At 47.7% G+C, this 21,851-nt stretch overlaps 2 protein-coding genes across 5 annotated transcripts in view; one reads left to right on the top strand and one right to left on the bottom strand.

Annotated features, from left to right (window-relative positions):
* The window catches only part of ATAD5 (ATPase family AAA domain containing 5), a 32,703-nt gene extending 22,978 nt beyond the window's left edge, over positions 1 to 9,725 (top strand). For 3 of the 4 annotated variants that reach the window (XM_038757016.1, XM_038757019.1, XM_038757018.1), the window contains 7 exons: positions 1,875 to 1,968; positions 3,562 to 3,626; positions 4,154 to 4,334; positions 4,810 to 4,979; positions 5,901 to 6,760; positions 7,711 to 7,869; positions 8,013 to 9,725. In XM_038757016.1, coding sequence (XP_038612944.1) covers positions 1,875 to 1,968; positions 3,562 to 3,626; positions 4,154 to 4,334; positions 4,810 to 4,979; positions 5,901 to 6,760; positions 7,711 to 7,869; positions 8,013 to 8,091 — 1,608 coding nt within the window. In that variant the 3' untranslated portion in view covers positions 8,092 to 9,725. The remainder of the gene's footprint in view (positions 1 to 1,874; positions 1,969 to 3,561; positions 3,627 to 4,153; positions 4,335 to 4,809; positions 4,980 to 5,900; positions 6,761 to 7,710; positions 7,870 to 8,012) is intronic. The other variant, XM_038757017.1, reaches the window with a different exon arrangement.
* Positions 9,726 to 10,252: 527 nt separating this feature from the next.
* On the bottom strand, positions 10,253 to 15,218 carry TEFM (transcription elongation factor, mitochondrial). Its single transcript, XM_038757020.1, has 4 exons — positions 14,878 to 15,218; positions 12,311 to 12,762; positions 11,698 to 11,847; positions 10,253 to 11,103 (listed from the first exon to the last, which is right to left on the bottom strand). The coding sequence occupies exons 1-4, from the start codon at positions 14,921 to 14,923 to the stop codon at positions 10,666 to 10,668; spliced, it is 1,086 nt and encodes a 361-aa protein (XP_038612948.1). The 5' UTR covers positions 14,924 to 15,218; the 3' UTR covers positions 10,253 to 10,665.
* Positions 15,219 to 21,851: the final 6,633 nt, after the last annotated feature.

The raw sequence follows: 21,851 nt of genomic DNA on the forward strand, positions 1-21,851 counted from the left end.
ATTCATATTTTCTGAGTTGATCTTGCCTTAATGAGATTTGAATAATAATCTCAAGTAGTAAAACAGCCAGGTTCTCTGGGCCATGACAAAGTCTTTACCATGTTTACAACAGGAAGGGGAAAATGTCTCCTTTTCCTGTCAAAGGTAATGAACTACTGGATGTCATAAGAACATAAGAAATGTCAAACTGGCCATAGCCTGAGAGATTGGAGAAGTAGTTGGATGGTTGTTCTTCCTGCATTACCTATCTTCTACTTCAGATAACTTGTGTGGACTTTACTGTCCATGAATTTTCTCTCGAACTCTTCTATCGTATCCAGCTTTCCCGCCCAACACCTCCAAATTGTGACCACAAGTAAGCCACTGTGGATCCTTCATCAGTGACTTTATCTAAATCTTTTAATTTACAGATCTTTCCTGCCTTCACACTTTTCTGGGTAACACATTTCAAAAGTTTGCCAACCCCTGGGGGAAGAGGTATTGCTAACTTTTATTAGTGTTGAACGGTTAGGAGTTAGGTCACGGGTTCTAATCCCGGCTTGGCCACCTGTCTGCTGTGTGACCTTGGGCAAGTCACTTCACTGGGCATCATTTACCTCGTCTGTAAAATGAGGATTGAGATTGTGAGCCCCACATGGGACAGGGACTGTGTCCAGCCTGATTTGCTTGTATCAACCCCAGCGCTTAGTACAGTGCCTGGCCTGATAATAATACCATCATTGTTATTAGTAGTAGTAGTAAGTGGTCCCAGTCCTGGTTTTGCGGGGTTTGAGGAGCTGCAGTTCCCTGTTTGCCCTATCTGCTCCTTAAATGATACTGCAGATGCTAGGCCCATTCCCTCCTGATCTGTTTTTGCAGACAGAAGAGTTCTTGTTCTTTTCAGTCTAGTGTTCTGACGAAGCTGTTGCATCCCCCTGATGAGGGGAGTTGTCCTCTGCCCTCTCAGGTAACCAATTTTGGACCTACCTTCCATTAGTTTATCCCAATCCTTTGTGAGCGGTTGCACAGATGTGTTCTTTGATGTCTACCTGGGATCCGTGAAGTTTGGGAAAAGGTCAGGTGTGGCCGGGGGTTTCTGTGAGGATTGGGGTCTGCAGCCTGCCTGCTCTTTTAAAATTCCTCCCTGAGGCACACACAGAAGCTACACGGCCAGCAACTGGAGGCCGTTGGTTCCTGAACCCTAACATCTAGGCTATGAAGGAGAATACTGGAGGGCAGAGATGAATTGGAGGAGGTCTTTTTTCTTCAGGAAAAGAATTTGGGGAGGTGTTCCTTTTTCAGCTTGAAGGGGTGTGTGGCACTCTGTGTTGCTGCAAGAGCAGACTAAATTTGAGTACTTTGAGTAAATTTGAGAAGCAGCGTGGCTCATTGGAAAGAGCACGGGCTTTGGAGTCGGGGGTCATGGGTTCAGATCCCGGCTCCGCCAATTGTCAGCTGTGTGATTTTGGGCAAGTCACTTAACTTCTCTGGGCCTCAGTTACCTCATCTGTAAAATGGGCGTGAAGACTGTGAGCCCCCCGTGGGACAACCTGATCACCTTGTAATCTCCCCAGCGCTTAGAACAGTGCTTTGCACACAGTAAGCGCTTAATAAATGCTATCATTATTATTACTGAGTTATCTGACTCCACAATCACATAAGGAAAAACCCAAAAGAGTTTAATCATTTTGACAGTAAATCAGATAAATTCTTCAAGACATTTTGGGGTGGAATTTGACATAGTATTTGAAACATGGTATGACTTTTCTCTTTTGATGCTCTGTGACACTGCCTGAATTTGTAGGAAAATGGACCATGAAATAGTTCGCTTCGAGAGTGACTGTTTTTCAACTACTGCCATACCATTATGATTAAAATTGTATTCACCCTTGCAGGTCGATGTAATATTTGATGAAGATGCCGGGTTTTTAAACGCAATCAAGACATTCATGGCCACAACTAAGAGGCCCGTAATCCTCACTACAAGTGGTAACACTGATTTCAATGCATTTTTAATGCCCTTGTCTAAACATATTTGAACCTGTTGATAATTTTCAGCGTGTAATTGTTAAGTGAAACAAACTGATTAAGTGGTGGGTTTGTTGTCTTAAGTGTTAATCAATCAGTGGTATTTTTTGAGTGCTTACTATGTGTAGAGCACACTACTAAATGCTTGGGAGAATTCAGTACCCCAGAGTGGGTAGACAAGCTCCCTCCCGATAAGGATCGTAGAGTTCTAGAGAGGAAGACAAGACATTAATATAAATAAATGACAAATGTGTACACAAGGGCTGTGGGGTTGAGAATGGGGTGAACATCAAGTACTCAAAGAGTCTAAGTGCATAGTTTCTACTGGAATATGAGAAAGATTTGTTTAGATGTTACATAGCCAAATTAGAATTGTTTGTAACTGCAACCCCAACAATTTACCACACAGTCCCTGGGTAATAACTGAATTACTGAAGTCTCAAAGCAGTATTTTCAGAAACAAATCTTGAAATGCCAGTTAGGTTCTCTAAAATGGGGAAAATTTGAATCAAATCTCTGTCTTTAAATGGACAACTCCAGAAGTTCAATTCACTAGGAATGAAAGTGGACTATGTATGCACTTGCCCCAGAGCAGGATGGCATGTACTGGGGTTGAGGAGACCTGGGGGGGATAATCTCTGGGGGTCTCTTTGGCCATTCCTACCTCCTGTCCATTGTCAGGTGGGGCACAAGCTCCCACTTTCCGAAGCCAGCGGGTAGGGATGAGGCAGTAGGTTGCGGGTAGGGGATCCTAAAGTGTTGGGGGCCCAGATTTTCACTGCTCTCAGCCCGTTGCTTCCCCTCAAAGCAGCTAGGAGTTGAGGTAAGGGAGAGGAATAGGTGCTAGGCCATCCAAGATTGGAAAGGAAATGGAACTGTCTCATTCATTCATTCATTCAATCGTATTTATTGAGCGCTTACATTGTGCAGAGCACTGTACTAAGCACTTGGGAAGTACAAGTTGACAACATATAGGGACGGTCTCTCCCCTGAACCCCAACCTCCAGAGGGCTCCTTGAACGCCTACCCTTCAGTCCCTCTCCCAAGCAAACTGAAGGTAGGGGAGGAAGGGGGTGAGCCTGCAAAATCCAATGTAATGGCTTCAATCAGTAAAGCATTTCATATGGTTTCCCCTAGTGAGCTCATCAGGAAACTGGAAAAGTGTCTGAAATCCAGCGAGGGCCCAAGTCAGAAATCAGAGATCTAGGCAACGAACCCCCGCATCAACCCACGCTTGACCCAGTAGGTCCTGTGTCTCTAGCAGCCAAATGCTAGACTGGATTAGAAGTCAGTTAAGGGCCAGACTCACTTCTGGGGCTGTTGAGCCCAGGAATACCGACAAGCCAAAGCTGCTCAACTGAAACATTGTTCTCAGAGAAGTTGCTAATACCTCTAAGTCAAGGAGAGGTAGAGTTTTTACAAGGGAGTGACTCAAGAGATGGTGCTGGACCCCTTAGCCTGTTTTCATTAGTGAAGGAAGGGCAGAGACTTGGGATTCAGCCCTGGAGGTTTGTATATCTTGATTTAAAAGCCTTTGGATCTGTTTCTCTGTAGATCCTGCATTTAGTTTAATGTTTGATGGCTTCTTTGAGGAAATCAACTTCAAAACACCCTGTTTGGTAAGTCCTTCTTGTTTCTAAACTTTGATCTCCGTTTCACTTTGCAAAAGCTTTTCAAGCATATGTGTGTAAGGCAATTGAACTTTTTTTGGTTTTGCTTCCATATGCTGTGACAGAGAATTGTTCTAGTAGTTTTTAGGGAGTTTCAAAATGAGGATATCAAAAGATTAGAATTTAGGCTCTTTTCCTAAAGTCCTGTGGTAACAAGAAAGCTAAGCCAAATACATTTTTAAAGCTCTTGCATATATTTACTACATTTCTTTCCTCCGTGTTCTTCTGGAAGGACTGTCTTCTCTTGATCACTCTGAGTTCTCTTGCCACAACAGTGGATTTAACTATGTGCCTGATTTTTGAGAGCAGTTTAATTCCCTGTAACAGCCAGTTGATGACCTCATTTACTTAGAACACATAAATATATTTTATTTCCTTTACTGAGGTAGAGGACAGTGTGCATGGTGATATTAATTTCTTGGAATTGTGTAGTTGAAAAACAGCATTCTTAATTTAATGTTTATCTCTTCATTTAGATCAATGTTGCCAGCTTCCTGCAAGTTTTATGCTTAGCTGAAAATTCACGAACTGATGTGAAAGACTTGGTTACCTTGTTAACGATAAACAACTGTGATATCCGGAGAAGTGTCCTCTACTTACAATTCTGGATTAGGAGTGGAGGGGGAGTTCTGAAAGAAAAGCCACTGTCATTTCATGGTGAGATAATCTACTGTCCAAAGATTTGCCTGACAACAAGCATAATTAGTAAATATAAGGGTTTTTGTTTGCGGGGGTCAAGAGAGGGCAAAGAACTTATTTTCTCCATCATTTCTCTCATATTTAGTAACTTATACAGTTGATCTTTAATACAAAGACATCAGTTTAATTTGAAATTATTCACTTAATAGGAAAAGTATTTTCACTATGAAGGTTATTGAAGTAAAAAGAATGAGAATTAGTTGGAAAATGGTGTTGTCTGGCATTTTTCTCAGTTCTTCTTAATCGTTTTAGCTGATGTTACGCTTTCCTGTGCTTCCAGTATTTCTTCACTTGTAAAAATTCTGGTTTCAAATGGACTAGATAATGTATCTAAGTGGAGAGGAGATAGGGTACTGACACTTAACTCTTAAGATATATTTGCTTGAATTTAATTAGAATAGCTAACATCTTTCTTTAAAACTGACTTCTGTAGGAGTACATGACAGGAACGTTCAGATAAGTTGTACTGAAGATACTGCTTTTTTGCCGAGTACAGAAAGGGGTCCTACAGACCTTCCAATGTGTGACACTGGCTCTGTTGAGACTTTCCTTGGCCTTAAGAACATCTTCCACCCTTCCGAAGATTTATTTTCATTTTTAAAGGTACTTTCAAAGCTTATTTTAGTAGCACCTTAAATGATTTCCCTCTTCCTTTCTCTTAAAAATTTCAGATTCTGTCACTTTCCCTATAAAACTGTAGATGTTTCAACTTGTAGTTAAACCTGTGAAGTTTGTACATAGTGCAATTTATTTTCAGTTCTTTCTTTCGAGAGTTGAATTCACTGTTCACAATAAAGTGGGCTGCTTGGCCTAGTTGGAATAGCACGGGGTTGGGAGTCTGGAGATCTGGGTTCTAGTCCTGACTCTGCCACTTGCTTGCTGTCTGATCGGTTAACAAGTGCAAGTCGGTTAACTTCTTGGTACCTCAGTTTCCTCATTTGTAAAATGTTCTCCCTCCCTCCCTTTTAGACTGTGGGCCCTGGGAGGGACCTGGGCTATGTTTCTTAGGATTATCATATATCTACCCCAGGAGTTAGGACAGTGTTTGGCACTTAGGAAGTGCTTAATAAATACCATCATTAATTAGTCTTATTAGAATTAAAACAACTAAGATGGCATCTCAAAATTTATCCAGAATGCAGAAATCAATTAATCAATTATATTTATTGAGCATCTCTTCTGCCCAGAACAATGTACTAAGCTCTTGGGAAAGTACATTAGTTTTAGTAGGTTCACTCCCTACCTTGAAGAAGTTTACAGTCTAGCCAGGGCGAAAGACACTAAAGTAAATTACAGGTATGCCATTTCAAAGTGAGTCTACATCCTCTACCAAAATCTCCGGACTTTAAACAAACCCTGGGGTAGAGGTGACAAAGCGAGGAAGATGGGGATAATTAGCTTGGCTGCAAAAAATTTTGAAAAAAAATCCAATATCACAAAAGCTGAGCACCTTAAATGTCACTCATTATAGTATATTTTTGAAATCACTCATGGCCCTCTGCAAAATTGTCCTGTGTTTTTCAGCACAAAACCTCAACGAGAGAAGAATGGGATAAACTCATCCAGTTTCTCACAGAATTCCAAGCGCGGAATGTGGATTTTCTGCATAGTAATCTCGAATTTGTTCTACCATTGCCAGTTGTGACTGTTCCAGAGCCAGAATGTGCTTGTATCACATCAGGAACTTCAAGTGCAAGACCATTGCTGAAAGATCCAAAACCTCTCATTGGTGCTGAGCATTCTGAAGAAATCAGCACTCTTAAAAATTCCAAAAAGATCAAATATCGGAAGAAGATAACATCATTGGATGACAGTGACTTATTTGACACTGAGTTGAACTACTTAGATGAGCCTAGCAGTCCATTGTTAGCAATTCCTACCAAAAGGGAAGAAGAAAATAAAGCTGAAATCTTCCTGGAGATAAACGAACAACAAAAACCCATAGAGGTTAACAGTGTTTTTATTCCACCTAAAACTCCGGCAGAAAAAAAATGTTCCACTCTTGTTTCTCACTGTCTCAATTCACTGACTGAGTTCCTGGATAGTATGTCTTTCCTAGATTCTGTCTTCACTGGTGTGAGGGAACAAAAGGAATTTTGCCGAAATGAAGAATTTAATTGGACAAATGGAAAGATTAAAAACGGCCTTTGTGATGAGTTTAGTCAAGAGAACAGCGATTGGTTTACTTCTCAAAACACAGGAGAACTCAAAGCAGTCGTGGAAGCACTCAGTTTTAGTAAATGCTCTGCTGACATTTCTCAAGCCTTGGAAGCCTCTTTGGATTCTTGCAAGAAACTAGGAAAAGATCCATCCAGGGAACTTGCCTTGCACGTTTCAGAGAGGCGAAATGAAGTCTACTTTAGTCAGTCAGCTGCAAATTTAGAGTAAGTCTGATTTCCTTTCTCTTCACTTCTCATCAGTGCAGAATGGGTGTGGCTGGATCAGATCATCTGATTTAACTTTCTTATCCTTGAATTCTGTGAAATCAGTAAGTGTCTTGTTATACTCTTGAGCCCTGTCTACTCCACACAGAGTGGAAGGGTTTCCGGCAACCAGCTGGGGAATTAGGTGATTGAAGACACCTAACCCCGCTCATTCATTTCAAGCCCCAGGGTGAATTAATTAGAGCTGAACTTTCTGATGTACTTTGGTACCCAGCCGAAGTTCAGAATTACCAGCTTCCCCATTCACTTTGCATGACGTAGACCCAGCCAGGTGCTCGTATCAAAGGAGGTCTGGGGGGCGGGCAGAAGAGAGAGGAAGCGGGGAGGGGGGAAGGAGCCAACAGGCTCTACCTGCCGTCTCCACCATCTGCTGCGGCTAAAGTCACGATGATCCACCGAGCCAGCATGGCCGGGGCTCCGGATCAGCGGGTGGCAGCGAGGCCACTGTGAAAACCTGTCCTGTTGAGTTGACGCAGAGCTCCGCACCCCCCAAGACCATTCCGCAGAGTATGTGGGCATGGTGGTAGTGACAGAGGCATACAACTCATTTCCCGAGGGCTCCTAGGGCCTGCCTCAGAGACTAGGGAAGCTGGGACCTACCAGGGGGAGACCAAATACAAAACAGACACTTTGGCTCCATGTCTGTCCCCTTTCCAGCTCCAAAGGGTGAAGGCACATTGCCCTGCGGTTTCCCATTCTACCCCAAAGACCAGAGCGGTCAAGTCATTAGCCGCACCCATATAGCATCAGTCCCACGGGGGCCGCGTCCTTCTTTTTCCCCTCCCCACATCCCCATGCAGCAGACACTCTGGTCCCAGTTATGCGTAGGTGATTCTGGTCTTCATTTTCCATCGAGCAGACAGATAAATTGGTTTCTTTTTCACCTGCAGCAGAGCCCAGAAGAGGTTGGCCATCATCAAAACTGTGTTTTCCAGTAGATCGCTTCTAAATCTGGGAAATAGGCGAGAGATCATCGTTGACTATCTGCCTACCCTACGTAGCATTTGTAGGACCGAGAAGAGTAAAGAACAGGGGAAGAGTAAGAGAAGGTAAAAGCTCTTCTTTACTATGTTGTTTTCAAGTTTCAGAAAAAAGCTTTTCCATAAGAACTCAAAAGTACTTGATTCATTGCAAAACAGATGAAAGAAACACTAACGTAAAACTGTGTGTTCTCCCCGATTTGTTTTGGTAGATTCCTGCACTATTTGGAAGGAATTCATTTTGACCTCTCCAAAGACACTGTGAGAAGTTTGGCAGCCTCCTTCCCTTAATCTTTTCATTGGCTGAGTGCCTTGTACAGATTTTCTTTATATGGTACTTATAACCCTTGTTTTTTTCCAGATTCATTTCTCTATAATGTATATTTCAGATAGTTGTTTGTATATTACATTTGTGTACACATGTTTTGAACCAACAGAAATAGCAACACTGGGGGATAAACTGTATATGTGGTCACGCTGGCATTGTTTTCTACACTGTGACCGCCTTCCGTTCCCATCATCCCATTTCATTCTGCTGAGCTCCTTATTCTTGTGGGTGAGTGGTTTCCCCCCCCGAGGTAAATTCACCCAAGGCTTGAGTACTTAACGAACCTTCTCATTCTCCCCCAACAACATCCCCTTTCAATGCCACTGGCATTTATTTTCCAAAACGAGTGGTTTTTTGTAGGGCTTTCTCATCACTACATAGCAAACTTTTTAATTAAAATTCTTCATTACACAGTGGCATCAAGTCTGATCACTGTAAATTCTGGAGAAACTTTCAAAGGTGCAGGAGAGATAGCTTGAATCTGCACTGCCCAAATAGGATCTTTAATGGCCTTTTTAAAAAATGTGTATTGGCCTTATTATACCAGCAAATTATTTTCTATTATGGGAAGAGTTACTTCCCTAAGGTGCCAAAAAAATAAAATCATCAGCCACGTTCTGTAAATAATGAGCCCAAGTCATCCAGTTTACCAAGGTTTCCTCCTGGTTTTTTGAGGTGCTCTGAGAGGATCTTTAACTTTCAGGTAACCAGGAGGAGACACATTTAGGGCATTGCTACCGTGTACATACACATAGCAGGTATGTGGCAATGTTTCTAATTTTTTATACCTTTTTTATTAACTTTTATAAATATTTTAACAGGCTTTTTACATGACTACTGGGTTTTTTATATATCTATTTTAAAATGAAAGCACAGCCCTGGAGATAGGATGTTGACTGAGCACAATTCCCAGTATTTCTGATGAAATTCCATTGGCCAAAACTTGGTAAAACTCAAGCTTGTCACTTGGAAATGAAAATTATTCCTTAAAATTCTTGCCCGTCCCCTTTATGTTAAGCCCTATTGGTCAGATTAATTTCAGATGGTGCTTTCTGAAAAAATAGTTTTTTTAACCTTAGAACATGGCTGTTAAACCATCTCGTTTTTCTATCAAATTGATAGAGCCAGTCATTCATACCAGTATCAGTGCTTTCAAATCTTGCATTTTCATGTTTTCCTTCACTCCAACTCATGTTTAACTGAATGTTTGCCCTCAAAAAATCTACAGTTCAAGAAATAAAACTGAGTATTTATTAGATTAATATGCTTGTACCTTAATCATGAGTAAAGGTATAACTGTTAGATAACATAAGAGTTACTTCTGTACAGTTTTGTAAAGTGTAAAAGCATACTTGTTTGAAAATGTGTACAAAGGTGTACATTTACCACTAATTTGTACAATACCACTTTGTTTCCTGTAATTATGTTGACTAGGATGCTGGTCGGATTAAAGGTTTTACGCTCCAAAAAAGGCTTAGCCAATATATGAAATTGAGCAGTTGCTATTAATTCATTTTCCTAATGTAAATTGTTTTGACAGTGGACTGCCAATATATCTTTTCAAAGTATGGGTCTTGTTTCCTTTACTTGAGAGAAAATCCTGATCATAATTTTTCCTTGTTCAGTGAAATGCTATTTTTAGTGTTGGTAGGAGATAGCAATCACGAGAACCGTAATACAGTTGTTTTGCACTTTATTATAGACAATAACCCTACTCCCTAACCAAAACAAAGAAGTGATAGAACACTTCTCCACATTAAGGTCCAATCTTGATTTTTGTGTTCTTGGGGGGAAAAAAAACATAAGGAATAAATTCAAGTGTCTAATGTACTGATGGTATAAGTGAGCATAGACTCACCTCTGCTATAATATTTTATATTCAGTAATTGTTTCCCATTCTCCCTATGCAGAATACAGGTCCCAACTTAGAGATGGAAACTTTCCTCTAACAAGAAGAGGGTTTTAAATCTTTCTCAAAATCCATTTACCAATGTGTAATGTGCTACTCCATTTTTGAGGTAACCAAGTAGATAGGGTCTGGCACCAGGTGGTAATACCTGTTTTTTTTATTTTTTTCAATCACTCAATAGAGTCCTCTCAAATCTGTTGAGAACCACAGATAATTTTTTTTAACACAAATTACATTTTAATAGGAATCCAGTCAATTCAGTTCTCCTTGCTTTTAAAGAGTGGAAAATTCAGTTTTGCAGCATTGCTTGGAACAAAACATTCCCACCCCTAATGGCCACATTCTATTTTGACCTCCGCATGCCCCCACTAACCCATCTACCGAGTCTTGGACCAAAAGAGTATTAAGCTTGAGATGTCAACTTGCAGAGGGCTGGTTATCCAATTTATATTCTCCTGCTTACTTTCAAGTATTTCACTTCTCTTCCTGAAAGGTAGGCAGATGGAGAAATGGAATAAAACTTGAATCATTCTGTTCTGTAGGTTGTGAAAGCTTCCCGGCCAGGGGTTGTTACCAATCTACGGGCCAACTTTCCAGTGTTGGTAAACAAACGTGAGGGTTCCCTTGCTTAAGAATAAGCTTTGAAAACTGCCAGTTCATAAAAAGCAACTGCCTGAAGCAAAGAATCGTACATCTCCTCATCTCTCTTTTGGGCCACAGGAGAGAACATCTGCTGGTAGTGGACCACGTTATCCGGTAGAAAGGACACATGGGGGTTCGCTTCTGTTACAGAGCACGTGAGGATCTGCTTCACCAAATCCTTTCCGCTGGTCCGGTTGTTCCCGACCATTAATCCGAAATGCTTTCCGACCGTGATCCGGTTCAGGCTCAAGACCCTATGCTGCCCGTCCTGCATGAATGTCTTATTTAGCAGGGCGTGGAGCATGGCCTCCATAATGTGAAAGTGTAAGGTCAGAGGGAACAGGGATGTCTGCTGCAGGGAGAGCCTGTTTTTTTCCAGAACGTAGAAATCTGCTTCAGGCATCATGGAAATGATGGAAGACACCTGAAAGAAAGAAAAATGAAACAGTGAGCGGAAATCCTTTTAAGCTCCAATCTTTCAGTTGCTGCCTTGATTCACTCCCATGATAACTTCCGAGTCGGTTGAGAACTAACTTATTCAAATCCGGCTTTGCCGTCCCTGGTTTTCACTGAGAAGGAGCATGGTCGAGTGGAAGAGCACATGCCTGGAAGACAAAGGAGTTGGGTTCAGTGTGAACTTGGGCAAATGGTGTACGTGTGACTCAGTTTTCTTAGGTGTAAAATGGGGATTAAATACCCATTCTCCCTTTCCCTTACGTTCTGAGTCCCATGAGGGGTGGGACAGGGACTGCATCCAACCTGATAATCTTGTAACTACCCCGAAGTTTACTACAGCGTTTGGCATAAAGTAAGCAATTAAATATCACTATTACTGTTGTAGTAAGTCCTTAAATTAGAAATCCCTCTTAAAAGCAGTTTTTCTTATTTGAACTTTTCTTCAAACGTAATACAGCCCTGCCAAAAGACTGACTCCCAACTGTGGAAGAACAGAAAAGACCTTCCAATAAGAAAAAAAGAGGTAGATTTTAATTAAAAAAAGCATGTAAAAATGAATTACCTCTTCCAGGTAGACAGGCGATGCATAATCTCCTCTCATCAACCTGGAGCATTCTTCTTGCTGCCAATCAAGAACTGTTAACTTGCGATCGAGGTGAGCCCAGGCCAGTTTGTGGCTGCCAAAAACCACAGACACGATGCTCTTAACTGACTGAAACAGAAGGGTTGGTTCAAATATTAGAATCGGGTGGAGAGGCATCAGAAGTCCTTAAAATTGCTGGTCCAGATACTTGGAGCGGTTTTCATTGCAGTGCATTTACCTGCACCTCCCATTCTCTTTCACCTGATGACGATATTACATCTTGGGAGGAGGGAGAGTAAAAGAGCATTAATGCTTTAGTAGTCTTCAAGAACTAAAAATCAGAAAATTTAAAGCAAAGATATGATGATGATAACTGTATAAACTTACTATGGGCCAAGCATGTCGTTCCAAACCTCTGACTCAGCACAGACAAAAAAAATAGAATTAAAGTCTCCAGAGGATCTGGAGTTTCACTCAATGCCCCCTACAATTCCTTGTGATAGAACCATCATCATCATCAATCGTATTTATTGAGAGCTTACTATGTGCAGAGCACTGATAGAAGATACTAGGCATTTTAAAACAAAGATACCTTAAGCCTCGCTCTTTCTATTTCAGGTCTGATGAGCCTTCCCAGGGGTACACTTGCTTGTATTTTCTCTTTTTTTTCATTCTCAGTGGGTAGAAGAATGGAGTGACATACTTGAACGGTGGTTTTATACTGGAACAAGGGCACATCCAGTAAGTTCTGCAAGTCTACGAAAGGTCCGTGTTTTTCCCTGTGCTCTACAATGTTGACGGACTTCCTTCCACGCAGTAATCGAAACTCAGCAAGTTCTTCTGCGGATGCTGTGTTGAGCACCCGCAGGATAGCATGCTGCTGCTCGGACGAGAAGATGTTTTCCAGTGCCGGTTCGGTGTCCTTTCGATTTTGAGCTGATGAGGAAATGTCGGGGTAAGCTTTCTTCCGGGGGTGTGTGGAGGAGAGGTGCAGGCACTGGAAGGGAGATAAACCCAGCACGATATGAAGTAACTTCTGCCTCCCTAAAATAGGAAAAAATCACAAGTTACTTAAAGTCCTCCCTCTTGTGAGTATCCAAACTAGTTCATCTCACTTTCCAGCATTTTTATGCAGGGGCGGGCGGGGGGGGGACCTGGAAAGCACAGAAGCAGCTCAGTGGAAAGAGCCCAGGCTTGGGAGTCAGAGGTCGGGGGGGTTCTGATCCTGGTCTGCCACTGGTCAGCTGTGTGACTTTGGACAAGTCACTTAACTTCTCTCTGCCTGTTACCTTATCTGTAAAATGAACAGTAAACCCCATTGGGGCAAATGGGGCAAATCAAATGGGACAATCTGACTACTTTGTATCTCCCCGAGGGTTTAGAACAGTACTTGGCACATAGTAAGCACTTAAATACCATTATTATTATTGTCTGGGTGACCTTAGGCAAGTCACATACTTTGTCTGTGACTCGGTTGCCTCATCTGTAAAATGAGGATTAAGACGGCGGGATACGGACTGCATCCAACCTGATTATCTCGAATCCACCCTAGTGCTTAGTTCAGTGCCTGGCACAAAGTAGGCACTTAACAAATACCATTTTTTTTTAACAAGGGAGATGGGGCCAAGAGGATGGGATTAGTGGTTCTGGGGATCTCTTAAGAGCCCGTGCTTGGAAGTCAGAGGCTGTGGGTTGGGTTCTAATCTAATGGGGGAAGCAGCGTGGCTCAGGGGAAAAGCACAGGCTTTGGAGTCAGAGGTCAGGGGTTCAAATCCCAGCTCCGCCAATTGTCAGCTGTGTGACTTTGGGCAAGTCACTGCACTTCTCTGGGCCTCAGTTACCTCGTCATTTGTAAAATGGTGATTAAGACTGTGAGCCCCCCATGGGACAACCTGATCACCTTGTAACCTCACCAACACTCAGAACAGTGCTTTGCACATAGTAAGCGCTTAGTAAATGCCATTATTATTATTATCCCGCTCTTCCACTTGCCAGCTGCGTGGCTTTGGGCAAGTCACTTCTCTTGGGCCTCAGTTCCCTCATCTGTAAACTGGGCGTTTCCCTCTCTCCCTCACCTCCCCCCCTCCATCCCTCCCACCTTACCTCCTTCCCTTCCCCACAGCACCTGTATATATGTTTGTACGTATTTATTACTCTATTTATTTTACTTGTACATATCTATTCTATTTATTTTATTTTGTTAATATGTTTTTGTTCTGTCTCCCCCTTCCAGACTGTGAGCCCACAGTTGGGTAGGGACCGTCTCTATATGTTGCCAACTTGGACTTCCCAAGTGCTTAGTACAGTGCTCTGCCTACAGTAAGCGTTCAATAAATACGATTGATTGATTGTACTTCCCAAGCGCTTAGTACAGTGCTCTGCATACAGTAAGCTTTCACTAAATACGATTGATTGGGCGTTGAGGCTGTGAGCCCCACCTGGAATGAACTAATCACCTTGGGTCTCCCCCTATAATAATAATAATGGCATTTGTTAAGCGCTTACTATGTGCAAAGCACTGTTCTAAGCGCTGGGGGGGATACAAGGTGATCAGGTTGTCCCACGTGGGGCTCACTGTCTTAATCCCCATTTTACAGATGAGGGAACTGAGGCTCCGAGAAGTTAAGTGCCTTGCCCGAGGTCACACAGCAGACCTGTGGCAGAGCTGGGATTCGAACCCATGACCTCTGGCTCCAAAGCCCGGTCTCTCTTCCACTGAGCCACGCTGCTTCCCCTATGCCTAGACAAGTGTTAGGCACGTAGTAACCGCTTAACAATAACAATAACGATACTGGCATCTGGCAGATGAGGGGGACTGGGGCACGGAAGTCAAGTGTCTCGCCCAAAGTCTCACAGCAGACGAGTGGCGGGGGCAGGATTAGAACCCATGACCTCTGACTCCCAAGCCCGGGCTCTTTCCACTGAGCCACACTGCTTCTCTACCAATCAATCGTATTTATTGAGCGCTTATTGTGTGCAGAGCACTGGACTAAGCGCTTGGGAAGTCCAAGTTGGCAACATATAGAGACAGTCCCTACCCAACAGTGGGCTCACAGTCTAAAAGGGGGAGAACCCCATCATGAGGGTTAGTAAAGGCCACAGGAAGCGGGGTCCTCGGCCCAAATGGGGCATGGAAAACTGGTGCTGAGCTCGGGTTACCTCTCGGCCAAAGGCGCGTTAGAGCCCAGCAGGCCACGTTGGACATGGCCGCTCACCTCCTCTTCCGGTCCTGGCGGTGTCACCGGAAACGGGCTCCGCCGCCGGCCCCGGCAACAACGGTCCGCCCTCCACAAGGTTCCCCCGGCTGGCGCCACCCGCTGGCCATGATGAGTCTTGCAGCCCCGCCATTAATCGCGCACCAACGGTCCGTCTCTACAAGGTTCCCCCCCGGCTGGCGCCACCCGCTGGCCATGACGAGTCTTACAGCCCCTCCATTAACCTCGCACCAGTGGTCCGTCTCCACAAGGTTTCCCCACGGCTGGCGCCACCCGCTGGCCATGACGAGTCTTGCAGCCCCGCCCTTAACCGCGCACCAAGGGTCTCCCCGGCTGGCGCCACCCTCTGGCCATGACGAGTCTTGCAGCCGGGCCCTTAACCGCGCACCAACGGTCCGTCTCCACAAGGTTCCCCCCACGGCTGGCGCCACCCGCTGGCCATGACGAGTCTTGCAGCCGGGCCCTGCGCCTCGCCCTTAACCGCGCACCAACGGTCCGTTTCCACAAGGTTCCCCCCCCCCCGGCTGGCGCCACCCGCTGGCCATGACGAGTCTTGCAGCCGGGCCCTGCGCCTCGCCCTTAACCGCGCACCAACGGTCCGTCTCCGCAAGGTTCCCCCCCGGCTGGCGCCACCCGCTGGCCATAACGAGTCTTGCAGCCCCGCCATTAACCGCGCACCAACGGTCCGTCTCCACAAGGTTCCCCCCCGGCTGGCGCCACCCGCTGGCCATGACGAGTCTTGCAGCCGGGCCCTGCGCCTCGCCCTTAACCGCGCACCAACGTTCCGGCCTCCACAAGGTTCCCCCCGGCTGGCGCCACCCGCTGGCCATGACGAGTTTTGCAGCCGGCCTCCACAAGGCTCCCCCCCACGGCTGGCGCCACCCGCTGGCCATGACGAGTCTTGCAGCCGGGCCTGGTGCCCCGCCCTTAACCGCGCACCAACGTTCCGGACTCCACAAGGTTCCCCCCTGGCTGGCGCCACCCGCTGGCCATGACGAGTCTTGCAGCCCCGCCCTTAACCGCGCACCAAGGGTCTCCCCGGCTGGCGCCACCCGCTGGCCATGACGAGTCTTGCAGCCGGGCCCTTAACCGCGCACCAACGGTCCGTCTCCACAAGGTTTCCCCACGGCTGGCGCCACCCGCTGGCCATGACGAGTCTTACAGCCCCTCCATTAACCTCGCACCAACGCTCCGTCTCCACAAGGTTCCCCCACGGCTGGCGCCACCCGCTGGCCATGACGAGTTTTGCAGCCCCGCCCTTAACCGCGTACCAAGGGTCTCCCCGGCTGGCGCCACCCGCTGGCCATGACGAGTCTTGCAGCCCCGCCATTAACCGCGCACCAACGGTCCGTCTCCACAAGGTTCCCCCCCCCGGCTGGCGCCACCCGCTGGCCATGACGAGTCTTGCAGCCGGGCCCTGCGCCTCGCCCTTAACCGCGCACCAACGTTCCGGCCTCCACAAGGTTCCCCCCGGCTGGCGCCACCCGCTGGCCATGACGAGTTTTGCAGCCGGGCCCTGCGCCCCGCCCTTAACCGCGCACCAACGTTCCGGCCTCCACAAGGTTCCCCCCGGCTGGCGCCACCCGCTGGCCATGACGAGTTTTGCAGCCGGCCTCCACAAGGCTCCCCCCACGGCTGGCGCCACCCGCTGGCCATGACGAGTCTTGCAGCCGGGCCTGGTGCCCCGCCCTTAACCGCGCACCAACGTTCCGGCCTCCACAAGGTTCCCCCCTGGCTGGCGCCACCCGCTGGCCATGACGAGTCTTGCAGCCCCGCCATTAACCGCGCACCAACGGTCCGTCTCCACGAGGTCCCCCCCCGCTGGCGCCACCCGCTGGCCATGACGAGTCTTGCAGCCCCGCCCTTAACCGCGCACCAAGGGTCTCCCCGGCTGGCGCCACCCGCTGGCCATGACGAGTCTTGCAGCCGGGCCCTTAACCGCGCACCCAACGGTCCGTCTCCACAAGGTTCGCCCCCGGCTGGCGCCACCCGCTGGCCATGACGAGTCTTACAGCCCCTCCATTAACCTCGCACCAACGCTCCGTCTCCACAAGGTTCCCCCACGGCTGGCGCCACCCGCTGGCCATGACGAGTTTTGCAGCCCCGCCCTTAACCGCGCACCAAGGGTCTCCCCGGCTGGCGCCACCCGCTGGCCATGACGAGTCTTGCATCTCCGCCCTTAACCGCGCACCAACGGTCCGTCTCCACAAGGTTCCCCCCGGCTGGCGCCACCCGCTGGGCATGACGAGTCTTGCAGCCGGGCCCTGCGCCTCGCCCTTAACCGCGCACCAACGGTCCTTCTCCACAAGGTTCCCCCCCAGCTGGCGCCACCCGCTGGCCATAACGAGTCTTGCAGCCCCGCCATTAACCGCGCACCAACGGTCCGTCTCCACAAGGTTCCCCCCCCGGCTGGCGCCACCCGCTGGCCATGACGAGTCTTGCAGCCGGGCCCTGCGCCTCGCCCTTAACCGCGCACCAACGTTCCGGCCTCCACAAGGTTCCCCCCGGCTGGCGCCACCCGCTGGCCATGACGAGTTTTGCAGCCGGGCCCTGCGCCCCGCCCTTAACCGCGCACCAACGTTCCGGCCTCCACAAGGTTCCCCCCGGCTGGCGCCACCCGCTGGCCATGACGAGTTTTGCAGCCGGCCTCCACAAGGCTCCCCCCCCACGGCTGGCGCCACCCGCTGGCCATGACGAGTCTTGCAGCCGGGCCTGGTGCCCCGCCCTTAACCGCGCACCAACGTTCCGGCCTCCACAAGGTTCTCCCCTTGCTGGCGCCACCCGCTGGCCATGACGAGTCTTGCAGCCCCGCCATTAACCGCGCACCAACGGTCCGTCTCCACAAGGTTCCCCCCCCGCTGGCGCCACCCGCTGGCCATGACGAGTCTTGCAGCCCCGCCCTTAACCGCGCACCAAGGGTCTCCCCGGCTGGCGCCACCCGCTGGCCATGACGAGTCTTGCAGCCGGGCCCTTAACCGCGCACCCAACGGTCCATCTCCACAAGGTTCCCCCCCGGCTGGCGCCACCCGCTGGCCATGACGAGTCTTACAGCCCCTCCATTAACCTCGCACCAGTGGTCCGTCTCCACAAGGTTCCCCCACGGCTGGCGCCACCCGCTGGCCATGACGAGTCTTGCAGCCCCGCCCTTAACCGCGCACCAACGGTCCGTCTCCACAAGGTTCCCCCCCCGGCTGGCACCACCCGCTGGCCATGACGAGTCTTGCAGCCGGGCCCTGCGCCTCGCCCTTAACCGCGCACCAACGCTCCGTCTCCACAAGGTTCCCCCACGGCTGGCGCCACCCGCTGGCCATGACGAGTCTTGCAGCCGGGCCCTTAACCGCGCACCAACGGTCCTTCTCCCCAAGGTTCCCCCCCGGCTGGCGCCACCCGCTGGCCATGACGAGTCTTGCAGCCCCGCCCTTAACCGCGCACCATGGGTCTCCCCGGCTGGCGCCACCCGCTGGCCATGACGAGTCTTGCAGCCCCGCCATTAACCGCGCACCAATGGTCCGTCTCCCCAAGGTTCCCCCCCGGCTGGCGCCACCCGCTGGCCATGACGAGTCTTGCAGCCGGGCCCTGCGCCTCGCCCTTAACCGCGCACCAACGGTCCTTCTCCACAAGGTTCCCCCCCAGCTGGCGCCACCCGCTGGCCATGACGAGTCTTGCAGCCGGGCCCTGCGCCCCGCCCTTAACCGCGCGTGCGCGTCTGCGCGCGATCTTGTCGTCTCCTCACGAGGAACGCGCACGCGCTCCTGTCATCTCCTCACGAGGGCCGCGCACGCGCTCCTGTTGTCGCCTCACGAGGAAAATGCCCGTTTTCTGTCCTTCCTTCATTTTATATTTTTATATTACATATATAATAATAATGATGGTATTTGTTAAGCGCCTACCATGTGCAAAGCACTGTTCTAGGCGCTGGGGAGGTTACAAGGTGATCAGGTTGTCGCATGTGGGGCTCACAGTTTTTCCCTATTTTGCAGGTGAGGTAACTGAGGCCCAGAGAAGATAATAATAATAATGATGGCATTTATTAAGCACTTACTATGTGCAAAGCACCGTTCTAAGCGCCGGGGAGGTTACAAGGTGATCAGGTTGTCCCACGGGGGGCTCACAGTCTTAATCCCCATTTTACAGATGAGGGAATTGAGGCACAGAGAACTTCAGTGACTTCCCCAAAGTCACACAGCTGACAGTTGGCGGGATTAAGACTGTGAGCCCTCCGTGGGACAACCTGATCGCCTTGTAACCCCTATTTTGCAGATGAGGTAACTGAGGCCCAGAGAAGATAATAATAATAATAATAATTATGGCATTTATTAAGAGCTTACTGAGGTAACTGAGGCACAGATAAGATAAGTGACTTGCCCAAAGGCACACAGCAGTTGAGGTAACTGCAGATGAAGTAACTGAGGCCCAGAGAAGATAATAATAATTATTATTATGGCATTTATTAAGCGCTTACTATGTGCAAAGCACTGTTCTAAGTGCTGGAGACGTTACAAGGTGATCAGGTTGTTCCACAGGGGGGCTCACAGTTTTAATCCCTATTTTGCAGATGAGGTAACTGAGGCACAGGTAAGTGACTTGCCCGAAGGCACCCAGCTGACGGAGGTGGGATTTGAACCCATGACCTCTGACTCCAAAGCCCGGGCTCTTTCCACTGAGCCACGCTGCTTTTCCATGTCTATAGTCATTCAGTCGTAGTTATTGGGCGCTTACTGTGTGCAGGGCAGTGTACTAATCCCTTGGAAAGTACAAATTCCAATAGTACTCTTTTTTCATGGTATTTGTTAACGAGAAGCAGCGTGGCTCAGTGGAAAGAGCCCGGGCTTGGGAGCCAGAGGTCATGGGTTCTAATCCTGCCTCTGCCACTTGTCAGCTGGGTGACATTGGGCAAGTCACTTCACTTCTCTGGGCCTCAGTTACCTCATCTGTAAACTGGGGATGAAGTCCGTGAGCCCCACGTGGGACAACCTGATTACCTTTTATCTGCCCCAGTACTGAGAACTGTGCTTGGCACATAGTAAGGGCTTCTTAACAAATGCCATTATTATTATTATTATTACAATTCAGCAATAGAGACAATCACTACCCACACCGGGCTTACAGTATAGATGGCGGGGTGGGGAGACAGACAGCAAAACGAGTAAACAGGCAACATTTTCGATTTCAGGCTTCGAAGAGAGAAAGGGATTGACTATTTTTTTCCTGCGTCTGTAGGCCCTCAAGAAGGATTGTTTTACCATAGTGGAAATCATATTTGGTAAGTGATAAATCAGTCCATTAAGTAAGCAGTTTTATTTGCAGCGTGGCTTAGGGGAAAAAGCAAGGGCTTCGGAGTCAGAGGTCATGGATTCTAATTCTACCTCTGCCCCTTGTCTACTGTGTAACCCTGGGCAAGTCACGTAACTTTTCTGTGCCTCAGTTCCCTCATCTGTAAAATGGGGGTTAAGACTGTGAGCTCCCCGTGGGACAACCTCATTACCTTGTATCTTCCCCAGCACTTAGAACAGTGCTTGGCACACAGTAAGTGCTTAACAAATACCATTATTATTATTAAAAGCGGGTGTAGGTGGAAGGAGGCAGATGTCCTCTTTCCCACCCACCCCCCAATCTGTGAGTTCGTTGTCGGGAGGGAATGTCAGTGTTGATTAATAATAATAATATTATTACGGTATTTGTTAAGCGCTTACTATGTGCTGAGCACTGTTCTAAATGCTAGGGTAGATACGGGGTAATGAGGTTGTCCCACGTGGGGTCACAGTCTTAATCACTTAAGTCTTGTCACAGTCTTCTAGACTGTGAACCCGCTGTTGGGTAGGGACCGTCTGTCTATGTTGCCAACTTGTACTTCCCAAGCGCTTAGTACAATGCTCTGCACACAGTAAGTGCTCAATAAATACGATTGAATGAATGAATGAATCCCCATTTTACAGATGAGGGAACTGAGGCCCAGAGAAGTGAAGTAACTTGCCCAAGGTCACACAGCAGACAAGTGGCAAACAAGGGGTGATGAAGTGAAGTGAGTCCCACGTGGGGCTCACGGTCTTCATCCCCATTTTACATGTGAGGTAACTGAGGCCTTCCCAGACTGAGCTCCCTCCTTCCTCTGCCCCTCTTCCCCCTCTCCATCCCTCCCGGCCTTACCTCCTTCCCTTCCCCACAGCACCTGTATAGATGTACATATGTTAGGGACTGTCTCTATGTGTTGCCGACTTGTACTTCCCAAGCGCTTAGTACAGTGCTGTGCACACAGTAAGTGCTCAATAAATACGATTGATTGATTGATTGTATGTATTTATTACTCTGATTTATTTTACTTGTACTTATTTATTCTATTTATTTTATTCTGTTAATATGTTTTTTGTTCTCTGCCTCCCCCTTCTAGACTGGGAGCCTACTGTTGGGTAGGGACCGTCTCTATATGTTGCCAACTTGTACTTCCCAAGCACTTAGTACAGTGCTCTGCACACAGTAAGCGCTCAATAAATACGATTGAATGAATGAGGCCCAGAGAAGTTAAATTACTTGCCCAATCAATCAATCAATCGTATTTATTGAGTGCTGACTGTGTGCAGAGAACTGTACTAAGCGCTTGGGAATAATAATAATAATAATGATGGTATTTGTTAAGCGCTTACTATGTGCAAAGCACTGTTCTAAGCGCTGGGGAGGTTACAAGGTGATTAGGTTGTCCCGGGGTGGGGGGCGGTCACAGTTTATAATCCCCATTTTACAGATGAGGGAACTGAGGCCCAGAGAAGTTAAGTGACTTGCCCAGAGTCACACAGCTGGCGGAGCTGGGATTTGAACCCATGATCTCTGACTCCAAAGCCCGGGCTCTTTCCACTGAGCCACGCAAGTTGGCTCATGTTATATGTTGCCAACTTGTACTTCCCAAGCGCTTAGTACAGTGCT

This window comes from Tachyglossus aculeatus, chromosome 15 (assembly GCF_015852505.1).
Source record: "Tachyglossus aculeatus isolate mTacAcu1 chromosome 15, mTacAcu1.pri, whole genome shotgun sequence".
NCBI lineage: Eukaryota > Metazoa > Chordata > Mammalia > Monotremata > Tachyglossidae > Tachyglossus > Tachyglossus aculeatus.

Bases quoted from the DNA above. Each gene is read 5' to 3' on its own strand.
- TEFM (XM_038757020.1), bottom strand. From the start codon at position 14,923: ATGTCCAACGTGGCCTGCTGGGCTCTAACGCGCCTTTGGCCGAGAG. The intron at 11,848-12,310 runs GTATCTTTGTTT...CTTCTGTTTCAG, and splicing joins TAGAAAGAGCGAGGCTTAAG to TCAGTTAAGAGCATCGTGTC. The intron at 11,104-11,697 runs GTAATTCATTTT...TCTTTCTTTCAG, and splicing joins CGCCTGTCTACCTGGAAGAG to GTGTCTTCCATCATTTCCAT.